Consider the following 27,861-nt stretch of genomic DNA (forward strand, 5'->3'; position numbering starts at 1 on the left):
AATCAACTTTTCTTTGATATTTTTCCTATCAGGTTATCGGCACATAAAGCTAAGAAATGAATGTAATCAACCTTTATGCCTTCCTACGATATTTGTCAACATTGTTACCAAAGACTATGTTCCATCAGGTTTTGAAGGTGAGGCAAAAAATAAAAAGAATTCACCACCAAATAGAGGTATTGCGCCATCACATGACGACAGCCATTTTAGTGGTGAGAGGAGAGCAGTGAGATTTAACAGATTTTGTAGGTTGTTGTGTCATCTAACAAGGTGGTCGACATGTAATGGTGAACAACCTCTATAGACCTTTTTAGCTTGGGCATAATGTTTTCCCATTTTAGACCATGTAACATGCTCTTGGGAATAAGATTTTTTGTTCGGGTTGTATTCGCATTCATGTGTCTTTTCATACACAGCTGTTAAACAAAGAAATGATACTCTAGGGAATGACGTGGTCTGAAATGGGAAAACGTTGGGAAACAACCAAGCTAAAATGGGTTATTGGATTTCCCTAGCTTCTTAGTGGTTAATAATAGACCTTTTTCACTCATCAATTATTTTTCCTATGGATGTTTTTCACTGACATTGAGTCTTTATTATTTTAGATTTTGCTGCCGCTTTGTGTGATCCAATTGCCTACCAGTCTCAGGAAGAAAAGAGACAGCAACAGCTTGCTGCTCTTTTGGATGAGGAGGAGGAGGTTGATGGAGATGTAAGTAGGAAGTCCTCCTAGTGAAACTGAAGCTATAAGAGAAGATGATGAAACATGATGATGGTGATGATGATGATGACACACAATTATGATGGCTATATGGTAGATGATACATGATGGTGATGATACATGATGGTGATGATACATGATGGTGATGATACATGATGGTGATGATACATGATGGTGATGATACAAGATGATCATGGTGATGATACATGATGATCATGGTGATGATACATGATGATCATGGTGATGATGTGTACATGATGCTGATGATGATAATGACACATGATGGCTATGATAGATGATACATGATGTGATGATACATGATGATCATGATGATGATGCCTACATGATGCTGATGATGATGATGACACATGATGGCTATAATAGATGATACATGATGATCATGATGATGATGCCTACATGATGATGATGATGATGCCTATGAAGATGGTGATGACACATGATGGCTATGATGTTATGATGATACATGATGTGATGATACAAGATGATCATGGTGATGATACAAGATGATCATGGTGATGATACATGATGATCATGGTGATGATGTGTACATGATGCTGATGATGATAATGACACATGATGCATGATGTGAAGATACATGATGGTGATGATGCAAGATGATGACTATGATGATAGATGATGATACATACATGATGAGAATGATGCATGATGATGATACATGATGATGAATGATGATGGCTATGAAAGATGATACATGATGATGATGATACATGATGATGATGTCTATGATACATGATATATGATGATATATACATGATGGTGATAATACAGGTTGCTGGCTATCATATGTTATAGATGATGCACAATAATCATCATACATGCTGATAATGATCATTTCTTTTTTTCCCATCTGGGTGATATATGTAATGCAGGAGGTATTTGAAGAACGTCCACCTGAGGAAACAACTAAAGGTACCAGTACACCAAAGAATCAGAACCAACAACCTGAGGAAAAATCTAAATTTAAAAGCATGTCATTCAAAAGATCAGAACCAAGAGGTTAGTAAATAGCTCATTATTAACTGCAGTTTTCAATATTTTGCGAACTTGTTAGTTGCAAGCTGAATGCTGAAATTTGATTTTTTGCTGCCATCAATCAAAAATAATCAGTCAGTAACTTTCAATGCTGGCAATGAAAAATCAATTTCATAACTAGCAGTTGAAATGTCAGAGTTTGCAAAATATCAAAAATCGCTGTAATTATTGACTGTGGTAAACTGACTTTATAGAGCGTTTTCACTCACGTGAGAAAAGAGTTCAATTCCCGGAGGATAGAAAATGTATTGTTTTGGTACCCCATAATGGCTGCTGTGACATCACATGAAAACGCTCTATAACAAATGACTGACTGGCCTGCCGACTGACACTGACTGGCCTGCCGACTGACACTGACTGGACTGCCGACTGACACTGACTGGACTGACACTGACACTGACTGGACTGACACTGACTGGACTGCCGACTGACACTGACTGGACTGCCGACTGACACTGACTGGACTGCCCACTGACTGGACTGCCGACTGACACTGACTGCACTGCTGACTGACACTGACTGCACTGCTGACTGACACTGACTGCACTGCTGACTGACACTGACTGCACTGCTGACTGACACTGACTGCACTGCTGACTGACACTGACTGGCCTGCTGACTGATAGTGACTGGCCTGCTGACTGATAGTGACTGCAGGCCTGCTGACTGATACTGACTGGCCTGCTGACTGACAGTGACTGGCCTGCTGACTGAAGGACTCAATTTCTTGACTGTTTTTATTTGCCATTCACACTCTAAAAAGTAAACATTCATTACACTTCTGTCAGTATTGACTGTCATTCAATGATTGTTCTTTAGATTCCTTATCAGCAACAGAAGCAATCTTAGGCCAACGTCGGGGCTCATCAATCTCCCAATTCGTCCATCGTGAAAGTCTTCGTGACACATTTGGAGCTGGAATGAAACCACAACTACAGCATCAAGTCTCCAGTCCTTATCCAGTATCAGGAAGAGCACAGTCTCTACAGACACCACCACCATCAGAAACAACTGCCCTCTGCAAGAGAACGTTCAGTGCTAAGAGAAGAGAAGGCAAGACCACATCCCTTATTATCACCTCAGAGCCAGGTGAGAAGGTTGTGATGAAGTTACCATCAGGAAATGTCAATTGTTTGTTTGTAGAAGCTGTACTTCATGTTACAGTAGACATGTTGGTGTTACTTTTAGTTCTATTCAGTAGTACCTCCAGCATGGCTTTTGATTTATTTGATTTTGTTCCCAGTGACAGCTGATAGCATCTTTTTTATAGGAAATTTATTTTATTTTATTTTATTTTTTCCAGTTTCTTTGTTGTCATTGAAATTAGTTGGCTGTATTGATGTTAATCAGTAATTTATAGCACTTAGCCAAGTAGTAAATATTTTGTTCATAGTCTTATAGTTGATATTTTTGTATTTTGTTCTTAATTTAGCAAAACATTGTGGTAGTCTAATATCTATTTCACGAGTTTAATGACTACCAATAAGTTCCAAATGGAATCCAGTGGAAGAAGAGCCACTGTGGAATCTACTGTTAAATCTCATTTGTTATTTATCATTATTATTCATTTCTCTAGCTAGTATATAGTTTATATTATTAATATGTGTACAGTGTATGTAATTGCTTTCGTAGTTTTATTAATTTAATTTAGTCTAATTGTGTGGAAGGGTTTTTGTATGTTTTAGTTTCAGTTTGTCCGTCAAAGAAACAAGCTTATAACAGCAATATTCTCTTGTGCTTCTTTTGTGTGTGTCTTTCTGCTATAAGTGTCTAGCCTAGGGTAAATTGTTAGTTTAATCTTTCTTAATGTTGCAGTCTACCACTGGTCACGGTCATCCACACTGGTTCCTAAGCGTATGTAGCACACTATTTTCTTACCATTACCAACATTTGTTTTTTAACCTTACATTGTCAGAAATTAGCAGAGATGGGGGGCAAGGAGAAGGGAAGGTTCGATGTAACTGCTTCTTAGTTGTCAAGCACTGGTGGCATATATAGCAGCAATAGCTTTTGCCGTTCACCAGTGCAACCCTGGTTCAATTACCAAACTTGGTGTTATATTGGAGTAGAGTCTCAAGTTGGTTCTCTCCTGTGCATTGAGGGGTTTTCTGGGCTATTTGGTTTTCCTCCATCATGGAACAAGGGCCACAATTAGCTACTGGCAATTACAACAGTCTTGAAAACCTCCTAGTGCATTCCTATCAAGGTTGGAAAATTCAATTGATTAAAAACTAGACTGTATTTCAAGTTTTTTTTAAAGCTTACAGAAGTATGGAAATTACAGAACTTGTAACATTCAAATCAGGCCTTAATTTCAAAATCTTGTTTTTTATAATTATGCCAATTGGCAAAGCACATACCTAATGCTTGTAGCTTGGTCATTATTTTTAAGATTTTCACCACTTTGACTCAAATCATTGCTCCCTCTACGCTGCTAATTTATGACAAGTCCCTTAACCATATTTCAACCATATTCCATTCTACATTTTATTAATTAAGTATTATCACTGTCTGCGGGATTGACTCTAAAACTATTAACAAAAGTCCTGAAACTATTTTATCTATTCTTTCTTTTTAAATTATAAATTTTAATTTCATAATATGAAAAAAAATATTTTTCCCTGCCTTTGGCAAACATTTTAAACTTTTATAATGCTGTATTATTGCATTTTCTTAGCTTTGAACCCTATGTTTGCAAGCTGCATGCTGAAATTTGGTTTTTCACTGCCGTCAATCAAACCTAATCAGTCAGTACCTTTCATATTTTTGACTGGCGGCAGCAAAAAAACAAATATTTTAGCGTGCACCTTGCAGACATGGAGTTTGCATGTTTGAAAAATTAATTGCAATAACAGTAGGTTTTAAAAGAATTTTGACATTTATTCATCAACTATAAAATACAACATATATTATGAAGATTATTTATTAAAAATGAAAATAGATGTGACAAAATCTATCAGTAAAGAACATTGACCGTTATAATTAATTCTGGACCTCGGTACACTTTTTGTCCACAACAATGTCACACAAAAGCTCTACTCAAAAAATAATTATGACCTTATAAATTATTTAATATATTATTTTTTAGCTCTAAATTATTGGGAAATTGCATTCCATGATCATACCTGAATCATTTGAATAGAGCAATATTGATTAGAGCAGTGCGATCAACCAAAACAAAATAATTTAGGAATATTTCCTATAGCTGATATTAAATAGTCAACCATGCAGTTGTTTAATAAAGAATCTTAAATACTTAAAATAACATCATAGATTTTGACAATCAATATATATTAAATTAGACCCAGATGAATGAATAAATTATACGCATTCAGCTGCATGAATGAAACTAAACTTCCAGTATAAAAATTGTTGTTCCAGAAAAAGTTATAACTTTAAAAAACGGATTAATAAGTTTTAAAACTAAAAATATTGACATTCCAGTATGGTGGCTTTTGTCATAACCTATTCACCTGAGGTCTGTGAGTATTCAATATTAATTTTGTTAATATTTTATTTATATTTTATTTATAAATCAAGGATTAAAATAATTGTGCTGCTATTCAAGATAATATGAATTATGCATCACAGGTTTTCACTAAAAGATGTTATAAATGAAACTCATTAAATTAATAATAAATCATCTTCATTTTTCTATTCATCCTATTCATCCTATTCATCCACTTTTTCACGCTCACTTTTCTCTTAGTATGATTTTACTCCACTTTTTCAGGTCGACCAAAAACAGAGGAAGACATGTCGTGGAACCACATATGTTAGTGTTGATTTAATATACATCCTTATGATTGACACGTAGTTGCTTTGTTATTGTGTGAAGTAAAAAATTTTAGTCACCATAGTGATTGTTAACATGTTAATAAGTGTTTGCTTCCATGGAACCAATGTTTATAAATGTGTCATCAATCTGTGATGCATAAAGATAATACTTCCAGTATTGCTAATGAATAAATAAGCATTGATTGATTCATTAAACTGTAGTACATGAATCAATTCTGATTGGTCGAGAACAGTATAATTAAACTTAAGTTTTTACCAACAACTTACATACACATATAGCCAGTAGCAACAAACTTGCTTATGCAGTTACAAAATGAAATAAATTTTATATTTTTTTTTAAATAATTGTAATAAAATATATCGTTTTCATTGATGCAGATGTGAAGGTTGAAGCTATGACCATAGAGCAGCTCAAGGAACAAAAGGTAGGGTTTTAATTTTATTATAGCTTAGATAGTATGGCGTCAGTTTGATTGGTTGAGAACCATGCCTTAGTAATAAACAGTTGCTGACACCATCTGGCCTTAGAAGTAATATGAAAGCAGCATTTGAAATCTACAACAGTTTTTTCCATGCTCTGTTCAATGATAAAGGATGCATGAAGTGATACAAAAGATGTGTGGCGAGATAGCACTCTTCTTTTGCTCATGCTTCTCTTCACACTTCTTGCATGTTTTATTACAGAACAGAGCATGGGAAAAGCTGTTTTATTTGTTTTAATTCAAAAACTTGTGGTGTTATTAACACGTATTCTTTATTTTGGTCAGAATTATGTGAAGTTGTTGCAGAAGAACAAAAAGGAACATGATATCTTGGTAAAGAAACATGAAAAGGTGAAACGTTTATTTTTGTAAATTGTATTTATGGTAGACAGGGCTCCCATTGATAACAGTGTCCCTACTAGTGTACCTTGGATAAATAAAGGTTATTCCTATCTCCCATATTCATTTATTCTTATTCATTCACTAATTTTGCTTTTTTCATTTTTATTTCATTTTCTCAAATAATACCATTCATTCATCTTCTGCTTTCTCGTTGTACATTTTGTAAAAAATATTCAGCAATTCCCTTGTTAGTTTTCCTGTTTGTTTTTTCTTTTCTTAATACTCTATCAAGTGATCCCCTATTTTTCTCTTTTATAAAGTTTATCCATTTATTCATTCATTCATTCTTTCTTTTATTTGTTTATCCATCCATCCATTCATTTATTCTTTATTTTATTCATTCATTTCATCAATCAATCCATTCAGTCATTTATTCATTCATCCATCCATTAATTCATCTATCAACAATCCATCTAAGTAGCCATCTATCTATCTATTCATTTTTTATTCATTCATTCATTCACCCTTTCAATTTTTCATTATTTCATTCATTCATTTCATCAATCCATTCATTCAGTCATTCATTCATCCATCCATCCATTCATCTAACAGAAATCCATCTATCTATACATTAGTTTTTCATTTATTCATTCATTCTTCCATTCATTTATTTATTCACATTTTGATATTATAAATTTCTAGCAGTCTTACATTTTTTAACCAGGAGAAAGATAAACTACAGAAAGGACATTTCCTTGAACAGGACAAAATGTTCAAAGACCTTGAAAAAGAAAAGAGTTCCTTAAAAAGACGGATTGAAAAAGAACTAAGAAAAGCTGAAAAGAAGGGGTAAAAATGTTATTTTTTACATTCTATACTTTATGGTTTTAACTTGTAATCTTCATTGTCTCTAAGGCAACCACCATGTTAATTCATGAGATCGATTTCTTCTGATTGGCTGATTTTTATTTTCAACCAATACTGATTTTCTTAAGAACAATATTGCATTTTTTAATATTATGCTGTAATATATTATTCTTATTAATTCATTTTATTGTTCATTCGTTCATCCATTTCTTCTTAATTTCATACTTTTTTAACAGAAGTTATGAAGAGACATACAAAAGAGGAATGGATGAAATCAATTCCCTTTCCAAGGCACACGACAGTAAGGTAAGTATCTTCAGCTATGTCATGTTTTATAGGACTTCAATTACATATTATGAATATTACATTTCAAGCTACAATATTAACATACAACATGCAACAAAAACATTATGTATTTATTTCCAGCCTTTTTTGAAAAAATATCTGTATAATGATTAAGTTTGAATTAATAGCATTGGAATTATGACTTGTTTCAGGTTGATGGCCTTAAAAGGGTACATAGAGATCACATGATTGAGTTGTTACAGCGTCAACTGGCTGAGCAGCTAGAATTTTCCAAAAAGCAAATTGACCCAGTAAGTATGTGTGGGCTGTTCATCAAAAGCTTAACATCTAATTGAAATATTAACAAACTGTAATTATTGTGATTGATTGCTTTTCACTCTATATTCCTGGGATTGATATATAGCTTTATAAGTAGAGTATTGTTATAGTAGTTAGTTATTGTTAAAGGTACTTTAAGTGGTTTTTATTTAGTTCAATCATACAAGTTAAATATTATTTTAATGTTTATTTTAATTCCAGCAATATGAGGAACTAGACCGAGTCTTGCAGCAGTCTCATGAAGACCAGTTAAAGTTATTAGATGACGTTCATGCCAGGTAAATGAATTAAAAATTTTCCCCTTTCTTATCCTTTTTCATTCTTCTGGTCTTTTCCTTAGTCTCACCCACTTTGCCCATAAACCACTACTTACACTTAATAAAACTAATAATTGCACTAATTCCCAATCTGGGGATTAAAAAATAATAATTCCCGCCCTTCTCTTGAGGATTGAAAAATTTTTGTTGTTGTTTATATAGGCACCAACAAATCCAAATTATGTATAAATTAAATGTAAAGTAATATTCCCCATTCTCACCTAAGGACGATTATAACTCTGAAGAGTATAATATTCGAATTCAGTAAGGACATAAAGTTGTTGCTTTCTTTATTTGGTGTCAAATTATTTGATTGAATTTGTAATCTTATCCATCAGACAAATGAATGACTTGAAGAAAGACCAAGACAAGATGAACAGAGAAGAACTGAAATTTTTATCAAGACATGTCAAAGAAAAAGATGAATTACAGAGGTTTGTTTCTATGCCAATATGCTTGGTTATTTGCATGTTTGCATTTTTTCCCTCTTTTTAACTCGTGGATACGCGAAGCGTAGAAACGAGTTATTGTGAGGGGTCTGAATATGCAAATGTGTCACTCGCTCACTCACTCACTCACTCACTAAGATGTTAGCAGATCGATAATTAAACGTTTGTCGATCGTCTTACGTCATCCGATTACGAATGTTACACGACACTAACAAGCACAAAGCTCTTATACCATATAGATTACTTTGATATTTATATGAGGAAACGAAATGCTGATGTTCCATGTGGGATACATTTCTATCACTTGTAGACGCCGTGGGAGCCCACTGTGCATGCGCACACTCGCACATGGTTTTATCTTCGAATTATTCATATTAAAAGAATCAAGGAAAGATGCAAGTCGAAGTAAAATTATACAAATGAGAGTTCTGCGCCACGGCGCCTATTGTTCTTTTTGCGCCGCCTATTGTTCTCTGGCGCCGGTCTAATTTTCAGGCAAGGGGAGGGGTGGTCTACGATCAACCATCACGGGAAGACCGGTCGATGGTCCGACCAAAGGTTACTACCGGAATCGGGGTGGGATATAAAGATTTCAGGAGTTTTTAGATAAAATTCAAAATCCTTTGTTTCAGCAAGAGGTGATTTTATGAATTAATGAGTGATAGCTTTTGAATCAATGAGCTCAAGTTTATGGTCTAATTTTCAGGGAAGAGGAGGGGTGGTCTACATTCAACCATCACGGGAAGACCGGTCTATGATCCGGCCAGAAGTTCCTACCGAAATTGGGTGGGATATAATGATTTCAGGAGTTTTTTAGATAAGATTCAAAATCCTTTGTTCGAGCAACGGGTGGTTTGATCAAGATGAAAAGTCGCGTTTATGAATTAATGAGCTCAAGTTTATGGTCTAATTTTCAGGGAAGAGGAGGGGTGGTCTACATTCAACCATCACGGGAAGACCGGTCTATGATCCGGCCAGAAGTTCCTACCGAAATTGGGCGGGATATAATGATTTCGGTTTTTTTTTTTTTAGATAAGATTTGAAATCCTTTGTTTCAGCAAGAGGTGATTTTATGAATTAATGAGCTATAGTTTTTGAATTAATGAGCCCAAGTTTATGGTGAGGATGATGACATGTTTAATAAGCAGACAAATACGGTCTTTGTCTTGGAAAGGTTTGTTTGAATGAAATCAAATAAACCAGGAAGAAATCTTTTGTTTGAGCAACTGGTGGTTAGGAGTTTATGAATTAATGAGTCTAGTCCTATAGTCTTCTGTGAGTTAGACCTTTTTTTCTGATGTATTTTAAAAAAGTAAACAAAAACGCTTATTACGTACAACGTCAACATTTCGATTTCAGACTGAGACTCGTAGATCGAGCCGGTTATCGAAAAATTAATTAGAACTCAAGAAGAGAGTCTGATTTCAAGCTCTGGAGGACTTTATTCTCCATAGGGACAGCTCAAAGTCACGGCGGTATTCAGCAATAAAATCTCATAAACTCGATCGAGAGAAGTCTTATTATTTCTGATCAACAGTTGTATTTACTAAAGTAAACTTCTTAAGAAAATAATCAATGTAGATGTATACGTAGATCGTAGAAAAAATAACAAAAGACCAAAAAAAGACCAATTCCAATGGAGTTTTGAAGGAAGTTCGGCCAGTTTTGTCATTTAAATAAGCCGTTCTGAAGAAAAAAAATTGAACGCCACGCATTACAAGATTACAAACAGCCGAAGCAATGCTCAGATTGTATGTTGAAATGTGCGAAGGTCTAACGAGAATTCGCTCCAATAAATAATCATTAATTTACCGACTTGGATGAAGGCAAAATAAATAGCATTTATAAACGTATTTCTATAAAATATTTGCTTAAATAAATAGTTTCATCCGAAACAATATGTAGGAGCCGTGACCATTGAAGGTCAAGATAAGTAGTAATGTAAATCAACACGCATAACGCAACGCTTTATGTTTATCGTCCCGATTTTATCATAAACGGCCGATTATCTTGTATATTCAGTTTTTGAGCTCGTAGGTCGAATGTTTGCTGGAATAAAACACACAGCCCGCTTTGAAACTGAAAACAGAGAAAGCGTTTTCAAATAGATCTTCTTCCAATTTAAAATACAGACCAAATCTGCTAGAGTAAATTGTTACAAATATTCTTTTTTTGTGCGAATAATCAAATCTTGGAATGATCTTCCTAATAACGTAGTAAATCATACAGATGAACCCAACGTAAATAAATTTAAAACAAGACTTAAGAAACACATGAACATTTTTTGAAGTTAGTATTGTACATATATATATATATATATATATTATTAGTTCTTAAAATTATTTATTTATTTTAAATTAGGGGACTTATATAGGGCTAACCTCAATGTCTTCCTTTTCAAAATATGTAATCTGCATTTTTTTGAATAAAGTATTATTATGTTTAATTGTACTCTATACTTGACTCAGTTGACTCTATCGAAGTCGTAGTCGAAGTCGTCTTTCGTATTAATTGAAGTTCAGACAATTAATTCATCACAGAAATCGCTTTCAAACTCAACAAAATAGCGAAGAACTAGGTGTTAAAAGGAAAATAAATAGGACGATTACTCATCTTACTAGATAAATCGAGTATTCAAAATATTAAATCGAGCGAAGTATTTGGAATCCTTTAAGAATGTCAACAAGCATGAGGGCACAGGAAGACCAATCTAAATATTCGAAAAGTGCAACAAGTATCCACGAGTTCGCCAAAGGGCCTTTGATTTCATAAAGCTGTCAATCACCATGATCTGAAATGACTCGTTCAATCTTACTTATCCACATTATCTGATCTCACTTTGCCCTACATCATTTCCCTTGACCTCACCTCCCTAGCTACCCATCTCCTTGCTAATACTTAATTGATTGTTTGCATGCTTAACCCTCTCCTTGCTATTGCTTTCTTGCTTGCTTTCTTGCTTGCTTGCTTTCTTGCTTGCTTGCTTGCTTGCTTGCTTGCTTGCTTGCTTGCTTGCTTGCTTGCTTGCTTGCTTGCTTGCTTGCTTGCTTGCTTGCTTGCTTGCTTGCTTGCTTGCTTGCTTGCTTGCTTGCTTGCTTGCTTGCTTGCTTGCTTGCCTAATTGCTTGTTTGTTTGTTTGTTTGTATATAGTTTTGTGTGTGTGGGTTAATGTTGTTTTTTTCTCAGGTTTGATTACATTATCTTATTTACCTTTTTTGTAGGAGAAAGAGAGAACAAAACAAGAAGCATATTGAGCAGTCAGTCAAGGAAAGACATAAGGTAAATCTATCCCAGTCATAATTCATAATGTCTAAATTAATTCATAATTTATAACTATAGAATTTGAATTAATGCAGAATATAAATTTCATATATTTTCTCAATGATCTGAAATGTCAATATTTTGTTTGAGTATAATAGTAGAGCACTCACAATTGATCTGTGAAATATAGCTAATTTGTCCTAAATAGAACTGATTAAGCAATAGAAAATAGACATGTTGCAGTATTTTGTTCAAGATGAATCTAGTGCGAATTTAATAATTTATTTATATATTAGACTTATTGTTTCACAGATGTTACTAGTCTTTGCACTCTACTATTTCATGTTCATGTAGCATATAATAAATTAATACTTAGTCTCATTATTTTTAATTCAGTAATACAGTCTCTGTATTTTAATTGTTGAAGTTTTGGATGTTATAATGTATTTTGTTATTATCAGATGAAAGACTTTCATGAAAAAGAAAAGGAAGAATTAATTGTCGAACAGCAAAAGATTTCAGAACAGATGAAATCAGACAAAGACAAGGTAAGCATAGCCAAGCTGCCCAGCTATATTGCCCATTTATTCATTCTGCAATCAAATTTGTTGTCAGTCATGGTGGCTTCTGGCTAGTTGAATTTGTCATTCAGCCAAATTCTTTCTTCCTTTGCCTTCCTTTGTTCGTTTTTTCTTTTTCCCACTTCTTCCATCTCTATCTACTACATTCCATCCTCCCTTCTTCTTCCGATTCCCTTTTCTTCCTCAAGTGAGTGAACAATTACTCAAAATTTCTGATCCCACATTGTCTTCTACTAATTTCTACATCTCATTTCTACATCCCTTTCTTCCTTCCTTCCTTCCTTTTATTTCCATTCCTTTCAAATATTTCATCTTTTCCAAGTAATATCTCACAGTTTATGGGATATTTTTTGCCTTCATAGACTGTAAAGGAGCTACAAGCCCTGTACGACAAAAAATACCAGTCAATTCCAAGCTGCAACTTAGAATCAATTCATGCAAATCTGTTTGCTGAGGACAAGATTACAAGTCTGTAGAAATGAATTATTTGAGCAATCAAAAATAAGATATTTATTGCTAGATATTGCAAAATTATTCCAAATTCTTATTTAAATAGTAATGAGTTACGAGTCATCTAACAAATCTAATATGCATTCAAAGATGGCTTTTCATTAGACAAATGTACAGATACACCGACTCTGACAGACAAAAAAACATGAAAATAACAACTTAATAATTGCAGTTCTTATCCATCAATAATTATCATTACAGCAATGGGGGAATAAAAATTAATGCTGTCAGACAGCATTTTAAAATATCATTGTTATGAGCAATTGTTTGGAAACAATGTTTATAGGTTAAATTACAGTGATTGTTAGGCGACATCACCATTGCTAGGCAGCAGTGTTGTTTCTAGGTGTTAATATTGCTATGCAGCATCATCATTGCTAGGCAAAAGTGCTGTTGCTAGCTAACAGTATTATTGCTAGGCAACAGTGTTGTTGCTAGTGGACAATATTACTATGAAACAGTATTATGGCTAGACAACAGAGTGGTTGCTAGGTACTGGTATTATTGCTTGGCAACAGTGTTTAAACTAGCAGCAGTAGGTCAGCTTTGTTTGTTTGACTTTTTCTGGCTCAAAGACAGAGTTGATAGACTGGATTTAAGAGTCACTTTAAGCAAAACTAAGATATTAGGACTTAAATAATTAATTTATTGCACTGTAAAATAACCAAGTTTGTGATTTAGGTTGTATGTCCTCAGCTACAGAGAATTTTCTTGTGACTTAAAAAATATGCTAGACTGGAATAAGTAGACATAACCAGGGATATCACTGTTGTTTTACAGAAGGGAAAGAGATCAAGCTTCAATATTGTTTCATAATCATGAAAGCTGCATTGCTAAAAATTAAAGTTTTTGAGTAATTTTTCAGTTTCTTACACATTTGTTTTACTTTTCACAATTTTTGTATCTTTAACTAAAAACAAAGAACTCAGACAAGAAGTTTTATCTCTCTCTTTTATCCCTACAGCTCACAGTTTTCATTATTTTATATTCTTTTGATATAACAAGTGAAAGAAGATGCAACAATTGCTAAATATGTAAATAATGGAAAAAGGGGGTTAAATTCATTATTAATGGCTTCTAGTAGGTATCATTATAAAAAGAAGATATTTTATATGCCTTCTGCAAAACCTGTAGTACAGACAAGCTATTTGTGACTAGTGGTTTCTGACTAGTGGCCCGCCATGCCAGGTTGCACTATGTAAAAGTAATTGGATGTATAGAAATACGGTTGAACCTCTATTAAAGCAGCTAACCTCTAAGTCCCAAAGAAAGTTTTTGCTCTAATTTATACCTCTATTAAATATAAGCAGCTAACCTCTATTTTGCAGCAGTATTTTTCAAAGTCCCAAAGAAGGTTTTATTTACACTATATTAATCATACTTCTATTAAGCAACCAAACTCTACTTTAAAACAGCTATTTTTATTTTGAAAGGTTTCTGCAGTTAATATATACTTCTGTTGAACCTGACAATTCCCTGAGTGGCTACTTGAATAGTTGTTCTATTGTGTTTGCAACAAGACCCCAAACTCACTGACGTAAAACTTGTTGTAGGAATCATTAGGCTTTCTGGTAGGGTATGCATTAGCTGAGTTGTTTGTATTACTTAGCAATACATGTAGGTAATGAAAGTATTATTTTGGGAGATGTTGTGATTTCCAATTGGTAAATTGTTGGTGTAATTTTTGATTAGGTTTTTTTGTTTTTCTTAGAATGATATGATTTTTTCATAGGATAATGGTAAGCTGTGCCGACAGCCTTCATGCAACAAATTCAAGGCCCTATATGTTTCCTTACACTTTTCTTGAGTATTGCTTTTATTCTCCAGAATGCTATGAGGTTGTGAGGGTCATGGTTTAATGCAGTGCACTTAATATACAGAATAAATAATTATCCCTGGTGGAACTTAGGATACTTATAGCAAAATGCTATGCCTTGAACATATTTATCAATATATATACATATGACTACATATGACTACTTATCAAACCTGTCATTTACAGTGCAGGACAATTTTCTTTAAATAGGAATTTAATTCCAGATCCAAATTGCCTGGATAATGAGCAAAGTGTTCTGGTAGCTAGACCTAAATATCCTACTTGGGTTCGAGCTTCTAGTCTACTGATAAAAAGAAAACAAAATAATATGCAAGGGAAGGAGATAATTATGCACATAAATAAAAATAAATCGCTAGTGAGTATTTAGGTCTACTAACTCATTTAATACTAACTATTAAATAAACTTCTCCATCCTCAGGAAACCCTCATCCTCATTTTTAACCACCAGAATTCTTTTTGGTAGTGAGAAACAACGGACAATTATACACCTGGGTTTCAGAGGATGCAACTTCTCTGGAGTCTACAGTTTAATTACCATTTTTGCACTGCTACATGCTGAGTGCGACAGGGTAATTTAGAATAGACTAATGCCAATTTAATATTATATTCTAATGATTTTAAATCTTATGATTTGATGGTAGTAACTAGTTCCAAGTAACCCTTTGAAAGATTTTTCTCAATCATTGTGTAACAATAAAAACACAAAATAATGCTATTAATTAAGTATACATTCATGGCATCCTAACAGATGACCAATATAACATACCTTTTTATTTAGGTTATATATATATATATACAGATATGAATCTATACGAATGAATAATGGTACGATATGGCAAGAGCAGTGTATTGCGAGGCCATGCTACCTTGGATATCAATTCAACGTCACGACTGTGTAGTCTATATTGCAGATATAATTATCAGCAATGATATACTGCATTTAGTAAATTATGATTTTGTAGTTGGATGTTGTAGTAATAATATAAGTTCTTATTATTCAGGTTATTTATTATTATTATATGTTGTTTAAAACAATGTTTACCATTCGTTCTTCTCCAAATAGAAAAAAAAAATTTTTAGCCAGTTAATTTGCATTCTTGATACTAAGTCATTGCAAGGGATTTCCATAACTATATAATTTGGGTTTGGTATGATAGACAGGTAGGTTGCTAGGAAGCTGATTAGGTTGCTATGCAACCAACACAGCTAATAAAGGTTGCTAAGCATTGGGTATTTACCAGCAGCCTTACTAAAGGTAACATTATTAGATCAAGATGTGATCTCCAGATGTACAAATTGGTATTACATTGATGCTTCACAGCAATGGAATAGAATGCAGAATTTTAGACATACATGTATATGGTGCACTGTTAGCTTATGATTTTTGTGATTTCTCCAACCCTAATAAACTATAAATGGGAAAACAATGCTACAACCTTTGATAGCATACATGATGTCTGTGCATATTCATTTTGATAATATTGAAGAATGGTCATTAAAACAAGGAATGTATAGGGAATCAACATGAATCTTGGTTTCCCTGTCATTTTGGTGCTTCTGTTTTGAGTTCTCTAACTTTCTCTGCATTCATTTATGGTTTCTTTGTAGAAGCTTTAATTTATTTAGGGGTGGGGGGGGGGGGGGACAAGAGAATTTAACCCCTAGAACTGAATTTGCTTTGTTACGTACCAGACCTACATCACGAAGTGGTGCAATAGCCTATAGAATGTATGGATTATTACATTATAGCCACTGTTAAAAGTTGAGCAAAAAATGTCATTTCCAATATTTTCAGGCGCAGTGTATGTAATTAATGCCAAGAAACAATGTAGAGAACTTAAAATTTGAGTATATATTTAATGGCAATTTTTTACCGATGTCATTCAGCTGCCATTTAGTATTAAGGATTTTCAAATTATGGGGAAATACTTTAATTTGTTATACTTATACCTAGTTGCACATTAGTATGGCTTAGATGTTTTTACGTTAACAGCAATAAAGAAAGTATTTCTTATCTGGTTAATGTTCTATTTATTGGAAATGAAGGAATGACCATACTGACAGGAAATGAGGATAGCCCCCTACCCTCCCCCCCCCCCCCCCCCCCTGAACCCAATAATTTTGCTGCCATATTGTGAATTACTTGTTATTTAAAATACCAATAGCCTATACAGTACACGTTGTAAATGCTCCTCAAAACACTAGAAATCACACTTGCAAGGGTCTCGGTTTAAAACTTTTTTGGTGGGGCTAGCCTTCAGACCCTTCCTAGGTGTTCCTGCCTTTGGCAGTTGTTAGCTCCCCCCCCCCCCCCCAATTAAAATTACGCTCCTCCAGCCCAGAAGTTGTTTCAAGATTCGATTTGTGAGTTAGTCATGCCCTAAAAAGGTTGTTTTATCAGGGTATTGATAAAATTTGCAAGATTTTTTTTGTCTGGTTTGTGATCAAAACATGAAAGGTACTGACGACTCTAGTGAATGCAGGCTTAGCCTTGAATCCAGGAATTGCTTGTCTTGTTATTCTGATTTCTGCTTTTGTTTACTGATCTCAGAAGGGAGGCTTAAAGCCTGCATTTGCTAGAGTTTTTTAAAGAGTTGTCAATAGATAGTTATAGTCTGATCAATGACTTATGTCTCATCTGAAAGACACAATGAGAGTTACACGAAGAAGACAAGTGCATTGGTGCTCAAGCAATATTGTTTATTACTGGCTTTGGAAGTATATAATATTATAGTTTGGTTGCCTCTATGTTCTGTTTCATATAATATATTAATTTATAACACAAATTTGGTAGCCGAAGGCAAAGCTAATAATACAGCTCAATAGAATTTTTTACTATGAATTATAATTTATTTATGACGTCATAAAATATGGTCAAAACTGACAGCTACTTGGAAGAAAGTAAATTTTCAATCTAACAAAGGGAATCATGGCCACAATAGGTTTTTAAAACCTATGAAAGACAATATGAAAATATCAATGGTAATCCAGACAAAATCTTTGTCACAAAGGGCAATTAATGATACTATATCATTCATGCTTTATGAAAATGATTGGAAACTTGGAAATGTAGTTTGAAGTCTGAATACAATGAGGTTAATGAGCCAGGACTACACCTTGTAGCAGGACTTTCAGAATGTTTTGGAGAGGATGGTCATACGTCTGAAGTAGCTGGCTGTGATCCGATAGATAAATAATAGCGTTTTTAATAGGAAAAAAAGTAGCTATCCAAGTAGCTGCTGGCTACTTCTAAACACAGGAAAAAAAACTGGATTCTCAAATTGGGAATTGTTGGGAATTTCCTTAAATTCCCAATTTGAACACCAACATTGGGATTTATTGTTGGGAATTTCCTTCTAATACCCAATAGAAAAACAAAACAACAAACTGATATTGGGAATCAGTGTCATGTTCCCAATTTCGTTCTCTCTGGGAAATTGGATGAGAATTTGGGAATCCTTTTTTTTTTCCTGTGAAAAGCCCTGTATACAAAGCTCCAAAAATTGTTTCATGGTCACACAGAGATGTAATGTAATAATTTGATGCTAATAGACCTATCCCTTTTTATATTATTACCTGATAGGTTCTATTTCGAACTATTTTCCTAATTCTTTGAACTATCATGTAAATAACTTTTCTACTAGCTAATATATACAGCATATGAAGTACGCACGCAAGCACTAACATTCTTGCTGCATGCTAATAATGTTTTAAGAAAAAGTTTTAAGAATATTTACTGAGATAATATTTTTCAGTCTTAATCATATCTTTTTCGAAGTCCCATATCATCTAAGGACTCACAGTTCTTATGGATACTATAGACATAAAGGAACTTATGAATTTTCTGCAACTTCTAACAAATTTTTGTTTCCTTTTTTTAATGGATTCCATCAATCAAAAGATAATCTAGTTTTTTCCTTCTTCCACAGTAGAGTTTGTTAGGTCTCTCCCTTGATTCAAGGGTTTTTCTACGGATTCTCTGGTTTTCCTCCTTCCGCAAAACAAGCTAAATTCCAATTTAATCTAAGAGTTAGCCATGCCATGACTTTCATCAACTCTGAGGTTATTTCAGGGTTGACAAAATGTGAAGGTTTGAAGACCACAGAGTTGATTATTGAACCAAACACAGCCAACAAAAAACGCCACTGTTTATAGGGGAGGTAAACACTTTGAAGTTGGAGAATTCTACACAAAAGGAAAAAGAAAAAAAATCAAAGTACAGGAAAATGGTTTAGTGCAGGAACTTGCTGCATCGAAAACATAACATGAGAGTTAGCCATTGTACCATGGCAAGAGAAAAAATGTGCACCAACAGGAAGGCTAACTGGATGATTCATGCTCTTCCATTTTGACTTCAACAAAACTATTATCACCATCTTCCTCTTCATTGGACAGTAAAGGTACTGAAGAGGAACTTACACGGCGCTCTTTCTGGCGTCTGTTGCAAAACCACACCCGCACAACTTCTCTCTCAAGATTGAGGCTCTCAGAAATTGAGCTTATATCACTTGATGAGGGGCGAGGTTGCCTTTCAAAGTAATTTTCTAAAGCACTTTTAACAGTTTTTTCTATGATGGTTCTCCGTTTGCGTTTCTTGTAAGAACCATTTTGATTTGGTAACATTTGATCATTCATTGTCTCATTTTTCTCTTCATCTTTTGAGGGATTTGATTCCTTGTCAATTGACTGCAGCCATTTTTCAAGTAAAGGCTTCAGTTTTAACATGTTTCTCAAGCTTAATTGCAAAGCTTCAAATCTACATATGGTAGTCTGGCTAAGATTGTTGTGTGCAAAATCTCCAAGCGCAACCCCAACATCTGCTTGAGTAAAGCCCAATGCCACTCGTCGCTGGCGGAATTGTTTTGCAAAGTTTGATAACTCATCTGGTGTATTGTCATCCAAAGAAATAAGATAATCTGTGGTGATTGGCATTTCTTTATCTAAACCTTGTTGGTCTCTTCCCTGCTCTTCCTCACTAGAAGGCACATCTTTGTTATTATGAACAACAACAGTTAAAAGCCGAGAAGCATTTTGATTTAGAGTTGTTGCAACAGAAGAGCTTGGTAGAGTCATAGCCACATTATCCACTGCTGTCTTTCCATGGACGTCAGGAATAGAACCAACCTGTGTAGATCCTGGATTAGCTGGAATAATCCTTGTCGTTCCAGCGGTAGTTGAGGTAATCAGCTGGGTTCCCTGTGGTAAAACTGTTTTATAAGTTTGCAAAGGGCCAGGACCTCCAACGACAACAACAGGCCCAGTGAATGGGATTACCCCAGGTAAAACTCCTTGTGATCCATTAACAGGTATATAACTGGTTACTCCCTGCTGTAACTGGACATACGGCACTGAAATATGTTGTGTCTGTTGAATAAACTGCTGTTGGATAGGCTGCTGAAGAGTACCATGAATAGGATTATTCTTGGTATCATTTTCGACTGTTTTTTCTAGGCTGTTCTTTCCCTCTAAAACACTTCCAGTACCTGAACTTTGATGAGTTACTGTAGTTTGTAAATATTCACTAACAGAAATTTTACTCTTCTTCCTTTCGTGTTGCTCTTCACCAGGTTCTGTCTTGATAACCTGTTTTAATATTGTGTCTAAAGAAGGCTTCTTTCCATTTTCGTTTTGACCATCTGCTGTGTCTTGTGAGGTGGCTTGGTCTGTGCAACTAATCTCTTTGACGCTAACATTCTTTAGTGAGTTGATATCTGGTTTTGTGTCTTGGGTACTTGTTTCTTGGGTACTTGATGTGTTAGCAAGCATTGGGACCAACTAGTAACACTATATTTAGTATTTCTTGAAATATAAGTTGAATAATCTTTTCCTTACTTCTTGCTGTGTTATATAACATTCTCAGCTCAGAAAATGCATCTTCAATGCCAATTTCGTCTGTATGAGAGCCATCATTTATTTCTTGATACTTTCACCAAATATTTACAAGGAATTTTCCCTAGGAAAAAAAATCCCATCAAATCCACATAATAAAAATGCAGGGGCAGACCCAGGGAGGGGCAAAGGAGGACAGTAGCACCCCCTTCAGCCAATAATATAGTTTTGTTTGATCAAAAAATGTGGTCAAGCCACCCCCCTTCCCTCTTATATTTTTGGCTGGATCCACCCTGATTTTCTAGCTCCCTTTGCTATTCCATGAGGGATTTTGGTAAGCATTTGCCAGTTTCTTGTCCTTCTGCAAGACCCAACACACTAAGTTCCGATTGTGTAGTTCATAGTTCCAGAAATTATTCATACCCCACCCACTATGGAGAAATTTTTTAAAGATGCCCCCGACTACCCCCAGAAATTCCAAATTTCTTCCATACAAACTCTGTAAAAAAATTTTCTGATCCCCCTCCCCACCCCTCCAAAATTCTAAATTCCTCTGTTGGGGGGTGGGGGGGGGTATGGATAATTTTTTGAACTACACAGTTGTGCCTTGACTTAGATCAGCCTTGAAGTTGTTTTGGTGTTTGAGAAAATCAAAAATCTATGCAAGATTAATATTATTAATAAAAATACCCAAGTATTGATGAAAAGAAATATTAGTTCATTTTACTCATTTATAGAGAATCTGTATTCACGCTGTTTGAACCTCCAAGTCTAAAATTTTAATCTCAATAACAAATATTTTTCTTTAAAATCCGTAAAACAAAAATAATGCACAAAATTAGACTTGATTAATTAGGTAAGGGCATAACGTTTTCTCATTTCATCTCATGTGTCATTCATTCCCGTTGAGTAAGAATTTTTTGTTTGACACTACAAGATTTAAGATAAATTAGTATGTCAGAGGCTAAAATATAAAATTTTATTTTCGAAGAAATGAGTGAAATAACATGGCTGAAATGCATGGGAAAACATTAAACAGGATTCTATATTTTCAAATACCAAAATAATAATAATAATAATGAATTCTGCAGGCAAAAAAATTTTGACTTTGACAAACAAAATAATAAGTGCTTTGATGTAGGGCCACCTGGCATTCACAGCCATTTGACTTTCTTTCTTTTTCTTTTTGTCTTTTTTCTTGTATGTCAGGTATTTAATCAAAATCACAGCTATAAATTATTATCTGTTAGCTTTATAAAAACCTGCTTTCGATCGCTGTATTATTAACAAAAACTTGCGTTTTGTAGGGGAAAATATCAAAATACTAATATTGTATTCTAAAAGGGAAAATGTAGTGGAATTTATATAGATAAATTCCGAAATTAAAATCAAGTTTGAAATGATAGTAAATGAAATAAAGTTTTAAATAAATTTGAAGGTACTTTAAAATCTTGGGGGGTTAAAAAAAGATTACTTTTAAAATGTAAAAAATATATTTTATTTATTTAGAAAATACACCGATAAACGAAATTTGAAACCCTTAATTTTTTTTCAGGATAAAGTCATTAAGAGAGGAAAAAAGTGTTCAAAGAGAATAATAAAAAGCTGCATGTCATTAGCATACTGAACGAAGATTCCTCCTTTTCAAGATATAAGTATACGAAGAGATTTGCAATTCAAATTTACGCCATTTGTGGAGCTTTATACAAGACTTCAAATCGACAAGAGGACTGAATATTATACACACGTGTCGGTGAAAACAAAACTCTAAACGAAAAATATGAGTTCTTTCGTCTAGTTTTCTTACGAATAAAATTGTTTATGGCCTATATTCGTGTTCGGCATGTTTAATTTAAAAGAAAACCGTGGTTGCACATGAAAAACAGCAACAAAAAGAATGGTATTTATGAGTTAAATATCGCGTTTGACAGTTGTTGGGCATGTTTTTCGTACGCTTGAATAAAAATGAAGATCATTTCTATTAAGGTCACCGAATTTGCAGTCAAAAAATGGCTTTAGGAATGATAATGATACTTACCGTTGGTCTAAAGTCTAAGATTCAGGTGTTTAAATGACTAAAAAGAGCGAAAATAAAGACATCGGTTGGAATAAAGACAATCGAATATAAACAACGGAGAGATAATGCGCAGCCAGAAATGCGCGCCAATCACCCGCCCACGTGATCATCTATTGACTCCTTTTTGGTTGGAAATAAAAGCTGGATATCACATTTCATTTGCTAATGTTCTATTCTATTCTATTCTATTCTATTCTATTCTATTCTATTCTATTCTATTCTATTCTATTCTATTCTATTCTATTCTATTCTATTCTATTCTATTCTATTCTATTCTATTCTATTCTATTCTATTCTATTCTATTCTATTCTATTCTATTCTATTCTATTCTATTCTATTCTATTCTATTCTATTCTATTCTATTCTATTCTATTCTATTCTATTCTATTCTATTCTATTCTATTCTATTCTATTCTATTCTATTCTATTCTATTCTATTCTATTCTATTCTATTCTATTCTATTCTATTCTATTCTATTCTATTCTATTCTATTTTCATCAAATCACACATGATCTCGTCAAATCGCATCCAGTGAAAGATCCTTTTTATAGTTCACATCCAGTGAAAGGACTTTTCAATCAACTCTCAAACCATATTCTTCCATTTATTATCTTGATGTCTTTTTTATTTCTTTTTTAGTTTTGCTTTAACCAAAACATATAACTTTTCGATTATGTTAAAGGAGAGTTTGAAGCTTTAGTTAAAACTTTTCCTTTTGACGTCCTCTATCAAAAAGTAATTATTTTTAAAGCTTATTTTTCTTTTTCATAATCGAAAAGTTATATGTTCTGGTCAACGCAAAATAAAAAATAATCAAAATAGATAAAAAGAAACCTTGGATGCTGGAAAATTCAGCTTCAATGGTCCTATTGGGCTTCCTGTGGTAGTCTATGTTATAAACCAACATGGCGCAGCAGACTGTCGAGATAAGTCAACTAGCAATTCCTCATTTAGAAGCGCTCAGAGGACAGCTAGAAGAGGTAATTAACTTCAAATACATTTTTATCGTTTGTTTTCTTGCTATTCTTAATTCTAGCTCTCTTCGTTTGCGTTTAGGAGATAAAATTGCTGAGTGATTCGATGGGTCAGTTGAAGGTGGCTCAGCAAAAGTTCAAAGATTCAAAGGAAAATGTTGTTAAGTTGTCCTTACAAGACACAGGTAAAGGACAAATACTTAAAGATAAACCATACTTTTGTACCATTTTACTATTAAGGATATTTAAGGATTATTAAGGATATTCAAATTCTGTTAGTTGATTTCGAGTTATGTTGGAAGTATTAAGCTTAAAATCCAAGAAACGTGACTTCAATTTTATAAATTTGCAGAATGTTTGGAGGGAAAGTGAATGCCTTCAAATTACATTTGATTGAATTAGATAAATATTTATGTTCATAGGGCTTTGGCTTAACTTAATGCTCAAAAATGTTAAAATCACAGTCAATTTTGTACATTTCATAAATGACAGGCCTTAGGAGATATAGGTATAGGGAGGGGTCCTCTGGGGGGAGGGGGTAGTGCAGTCTTTTAGTATTCTCTACTTTCACATCCCCATAATGCCTTGCGTATTTGGAGGGTAACTAATCAAAAAAACTGTCCCAAATTGAAAAGTTTCTTAATCGAATTTATACTATACCTGCTTTTATCTGTACAATACTGATTATCAGTTTATTCCAAGTTATTTTTGCGTGTACAGATCATGAAGAGTTTTGGTCTTACAGAAAATGTATTCACTTACAAACAAATGTTTAAAATTTACCTTAAACGTCTTCAAGCTTCTATCTTTTTCTGTTTTTTACTTCTTCATTTTATCTTTGGATACCAAACAAGGTATTGTCAACATTGTCTGATCAGCCTTCAGCAAAATAAGTGGGTTTTTACCCTCTGGTTACCCCCCAAAGACGCAAAGTATTATGGGGATGTGAAAGTAGAGAATAGCACTGTTTTAATGTAAAGATAGTGTACATGTAGTAGAGAATCAAAGCGAATACTCGATGTCATCAATATTTATTTTCTCAATGTGGATTTTTTTTCTGTTTTATTCTCAGGGAAGCCGATCTTGGTTCCTCTAAGTAGTTCTGTATCCTTTAATGACAAAAATAATAAAATATTACTTACTAGTAAATAACAATAAATATTGAAAATTAGTCTATGGTTTACATGCATATGACATTTCTGCATCACTGGGGATGTCATTATTAGAATGAATCAGATTAAATATATATTCATAGTTGTTAATGGGTTACCTGTGGAGTGAAATTATGGGATAGAAGCACATGGTCGAGAGCGGAGAGAAGGGAGGTTGGCGGGCAAATGTTCGAACCCTTTATGATCCTTTATGACCCTTTATGATCCTTTATGATCCCTTTGATTCCCATTTGTGATCCCTTTTTTATTGTTGATCAATGTAAATCAATGTAAACAAGAAAAGGTTAAAGTAAAGTTTAAGATTGTTGATCAGAAAGGTGTTATTCGTCGATCAAACCGCTCGCCGAACGCAAACAACGTCACAATAGTGATGAAATCCTTTAATGAAAGACAATCTGAAAACTATATGATTTTCATTATTTGAAGGCCTTCAATTCTATCAAACCCTCAAACAGCCTCTGAGTTTCTTTATATCATTGCATGGCTGGCTCACAAAACAAATAATATGAATAGAGTGTAGACGTTTTTGTGAGGAAAACCCTGGAATCGACGGAAATACCCAGTAGACTCTACAGTACTCATACAAGGTGCCAATAGGCCAATCTTTATTTACGTTTTTTCCTCAATAGCATAAAAAAGATTCAAGCAACTAGCAAACTAATATGTTCAATAATTTGGGAGTAAAAGTTTATTGAAAACACTATAAATTACAAAGAAATTTATGGTTGTATGGCAAGTCTTACCACACGACCATACATTTCTTTATAATTTATAGTGTTTTCAAAATGAAGAAAAAACATAAATAAAGATTGGCCTATAGTCCAGAAATTGATCCCAAGTCAACCCTGGGCAGAGAGTTTTCCATGCATAAGGTTCATAAAGATTCATGAGTGGTGCCACACCACTTTGTTCTTAGAGAAGTATCAATTGGTGAGACTGAGATTCCTTGATTCAAAGTCATAGATGTATGTTCCTGGTACTCTAGAAAATATCAAATCAGTTATTGTTGATATAGGTACTGGTTACTTCGCAGAAAAGGTAAGATAAAGATTAACAGAATAAAAAGTATTATTGATTATTATGAAAATTGTAATAAATAATACTAATTCATTTGTCTCACGATTGAGATTCATTTGTAGAAGGACTGTTGTTTTGACTGCAAATTGCTAGTCTTCATCAGGCAAAGATGAAGACTAGCAGTTTACAGTCAAAATATCATGGTCCTTCTACAAATTAATGACCCTCAATGGCGAGACAAATAAGTAAGTATCATTGATTAAGATAAAGATTATTACCTAGCTATAAGGACTGCTTCAATAAATTGCATATCTTATACTTTTTTTAAAATTTTATTTTATTATTTCTTTTCATTCTTATTCACACGATTTAGGAGACTGATGTTATCCAAACCAGTTGGATAAAGATTAATTATACTCTTAATACTCATCCACTAAACTTGTATATTCAGGATCTCAAAGAAGCAGAGGTTTATTTTCAAAGAAAAATGGATTTTGTTACAAATCAGATTGAAAAACTTCAGCCAGTTTTAATAGAAAAACACAAGATGAGACAAGGTTTGTTGAAATACATGTAGCTAGTTAAATGATACAGTAGCAGATTTTATGGCTGTGAAATGTTCAAGCTGTATATCATACTGAAATGTGATGGATGCATGCATGGCATTGAATGGATGAGGATGAATGAAAAAGATCATGAGTGGATGAATGGATATATGAATGGAATGAAATGGAGTGGATGGAAGATCAAGGGTTAGTAGACAAATAAATGGATGAGTGTTTGATTGGGTAAACAAATTGATGGGTTGGGGTGGTCGAGTGGATGAATTGATTGAGGTGTCAGTGGGTGGATTGATGAATGAAGGGATACATCCATGAAAGGATGGATGAATGAATAGATAAATGGGTGAGTGCATGTAGAAATAGTTAAGATTGATTAATAGATAGTGGTCTGGGTGGGTGAAAGGAAAGATGGATGGGTGGATGGACAGATGGATGGGTGGATGGAAAGATGGATGGATGGACAACAGTTGCATGGTCTGATGGGTTGATAGACGCATGGATGGATGGGTTAGTGGATAGGTAGGTGCATAGATGATGGCTATAGAGTGCTCGCACTAAACCCGTGAAACAAATACTAATTTTTAGTACTAAAATAGTGATAATCAAACAATAGGAAACAAAGGATTCTGTATGAAATACTACTAATTAGTACTAAATATTATTCACGGGTTTAGTGCCTCCACTCTTATTATAATTTGGTTTCTATATCTTGTTTTCCTCAGCTATCATTGAAACAATGAATATGAAGATACAAGCCCAACTTCAGAACCAAGGAGGAGTTCCTGCAACCACATAATCAACAAAAGTTAAATTATTCTTGTTTGACATGATTACCAACAGTTTACAAGATAGTGTGTAATATTGTACATGATATTGGCTTCTTTGTTTTTATCTTTCTTTACTGAATAAAAATGTTTAAAGATACAGCAGCTTGTTTCCTTTGTTTTCACTAGTAACATCCCATTTGAAGGCTGCATAATTCAAACAGAGAGGTTATAGATTACTAATACAGACCTGTGTATTACAGTCAAACTACCTCAAGCGTGAATACATAGAGGTCAATGATGACTTTATTTTTGGATTCTTCATTCTTCATTCATTAATGAAAACAAATATTCAATATTCAAAAAATAATAATTTGAAAATTCGATTAACTTGGCTTGTTGGCTCTTGTTTATAGCGTAAACAGAAGGTAAGTCATTAATATTACATATTCCTTGCACAAAAAGTTGTTTTTGCATTTCAGTTGCATATATGCTTGGCTTTTGTATATGCCAGGCTTTGAAGATTCGTTTTCAATGATGAATGTTCGAATCGAATAATGAAATCAAGAATCCAAAAATAAAGTCATTAATGACCTCTAT

General features: G+C 33.8%; 3 protein-coding genes across 5 annotated transcripts in view; 2 read left to right on the top strand and 1 right to left on the bottom strand.

Moving 5' to 3' along the window:
- LOC116289094 (1-phosphatidylinositol 4,5-bisphosphate phosphodiesterase beta-1) overlaps window positions 1-14,285 on the top strand; it is a 39,561-nt gene extending 25,276 nt beyond the window's left edge. Inside the window, exons 23-38 of one of the 2 annotated variants that reach the window (XM_031695983.2) lie at window positions 33-137; window positions 606-712; window positions 1,633-1,759; window positions 2,615-2,884; window positions 3,611-3,649; window positions 5,529-5,570; window positions 5,972-6,018; window positions 6,361-6,426; window positions 7,142-7,266; window positions 7,521-7,590; window positions 7,782-7,880; window positions 8,110-8,186; window positions 8,564-8,659; window positions 11,896-11,953; window positions 12,397-12,483; window positions 12,879-14,285. In XM_031695983.2, the coding sequence (XP_031551843.2) occupies window positions 33-137; window positions 606-712; window positions 1,633-1,759; window positions 2,615-2,884; window positions 3,611-3,649; window positions 5,529-5,570; window positions 5,972-6,018; window positions 6,361-6,426; window positions 7,142-7,266; window positions 7,521-7,590; window positions 7,782-7,880; window positions 8,110-8,186; window positions 8,564-8,659; window positions 11,896-11,953; window positions 12,397-12,483; window positions 12,879-12,992 (1,529 nt within the window). In that variant the 3' untranslated portion in view covers window positions 12,993-14,285. The remainder of the gene's footprint in view (window positions 1-32; window positions 138-605; window positions 713-1,632; window positions 1,760-2,614; window positions 2,885-3,610; window positions 3,650-5,528; window positions 5,571-5,971; window positions 6,019-6,360; window positions 6,427-7,141; window positions 7,267-7,520; window positions 7,591-7,781; window positions 7,881-8,109; window positions 8,187-8,563; window positions 8,660-11,895; window positions 11,954-12,396; window positions 12,484-12,878) is intronic. The other variant, XM_031695984.2, reaches the window with a different exon arrangement.
- Window positions 14,286-17,542: 3,257 nt separating this feature from the next.
- LOC116289101 (uncharacterized) lies at window positions 17,543-22,837 on the bottom strand. 2 transcript variants are annotated; one of them, XM_031695989.2, is made up of 3 exons: window positions 22,731-22,837; window positions 19,283-20,816; window positions 17,543-19,048 (listed from the first exon to the last, which is right to left on the bottom strand). In XM_031695989.2, the coding sequence occupies exons 2-3, from the start codon at window positions 20,627-20,629 to the stop codon at window positions 19,013-19,015; spliced, it is 1,383 nt and encodes a 460-aa protein (XP_031551849.2). In that variant the 5' UTR covers window positions 20,630-20,816; window positions 22,731-22,837; the 3' UTR covers window positions 17,543-19,012. The 2 variants fall into 2 exon arrangements, with proteins under 2 accessions (XP_031551849.2, XP_031551848.2); XM_031695988.2 differs by having other exon boundaries at window positions 17,543-20,816.
- Window positions 22,838-23,633: 796 nt separating this feature from the next.
- On the top strand, window positions 23,634-27,423 carry LOC116289090 (prefoldin subunit 5). Its single transcript, XM_031695979.1, has 6 exons — window positions 23,634-23,751; window positions 23,828-23,930; window positions 24,818-24,849; window positions 25,881-25,955; window positions 26,386-26,491; window positions 27,220-27,423. Exons 1-6 carry the CDS (start codon window positions 23,677-23,679, stop codon window positions 27,291-27,293), a joined length of 465 nt encoding a protein of 154 aa, XP_031551839.1. The 5' UTR covers window positions 23,634-23,676; the 3' UTR covers window positions 27,294-27,423.
- Window positions 27,424-27,861: the final 438 nt, after the last annotated feature.

Source organism: Actinia tenebrosa, unplaced genomic scaffold (genome assembly GCF_029948245.1).
Source record: "Actinia tenebrosa isolate PJP-AT-01 unplaced genomic scaffold, QUT_ActTen_1.0 PGA_scaffold6__47_contigs__length_16458017, whole genome shotgun sequence".
NCBI classification, from domain to species: Eukaryota; Metazoa; Cnidaria; class Anthozoa; order Actiniaria; family Actiniidae; genus Actinia; species Actinia tenebrosa.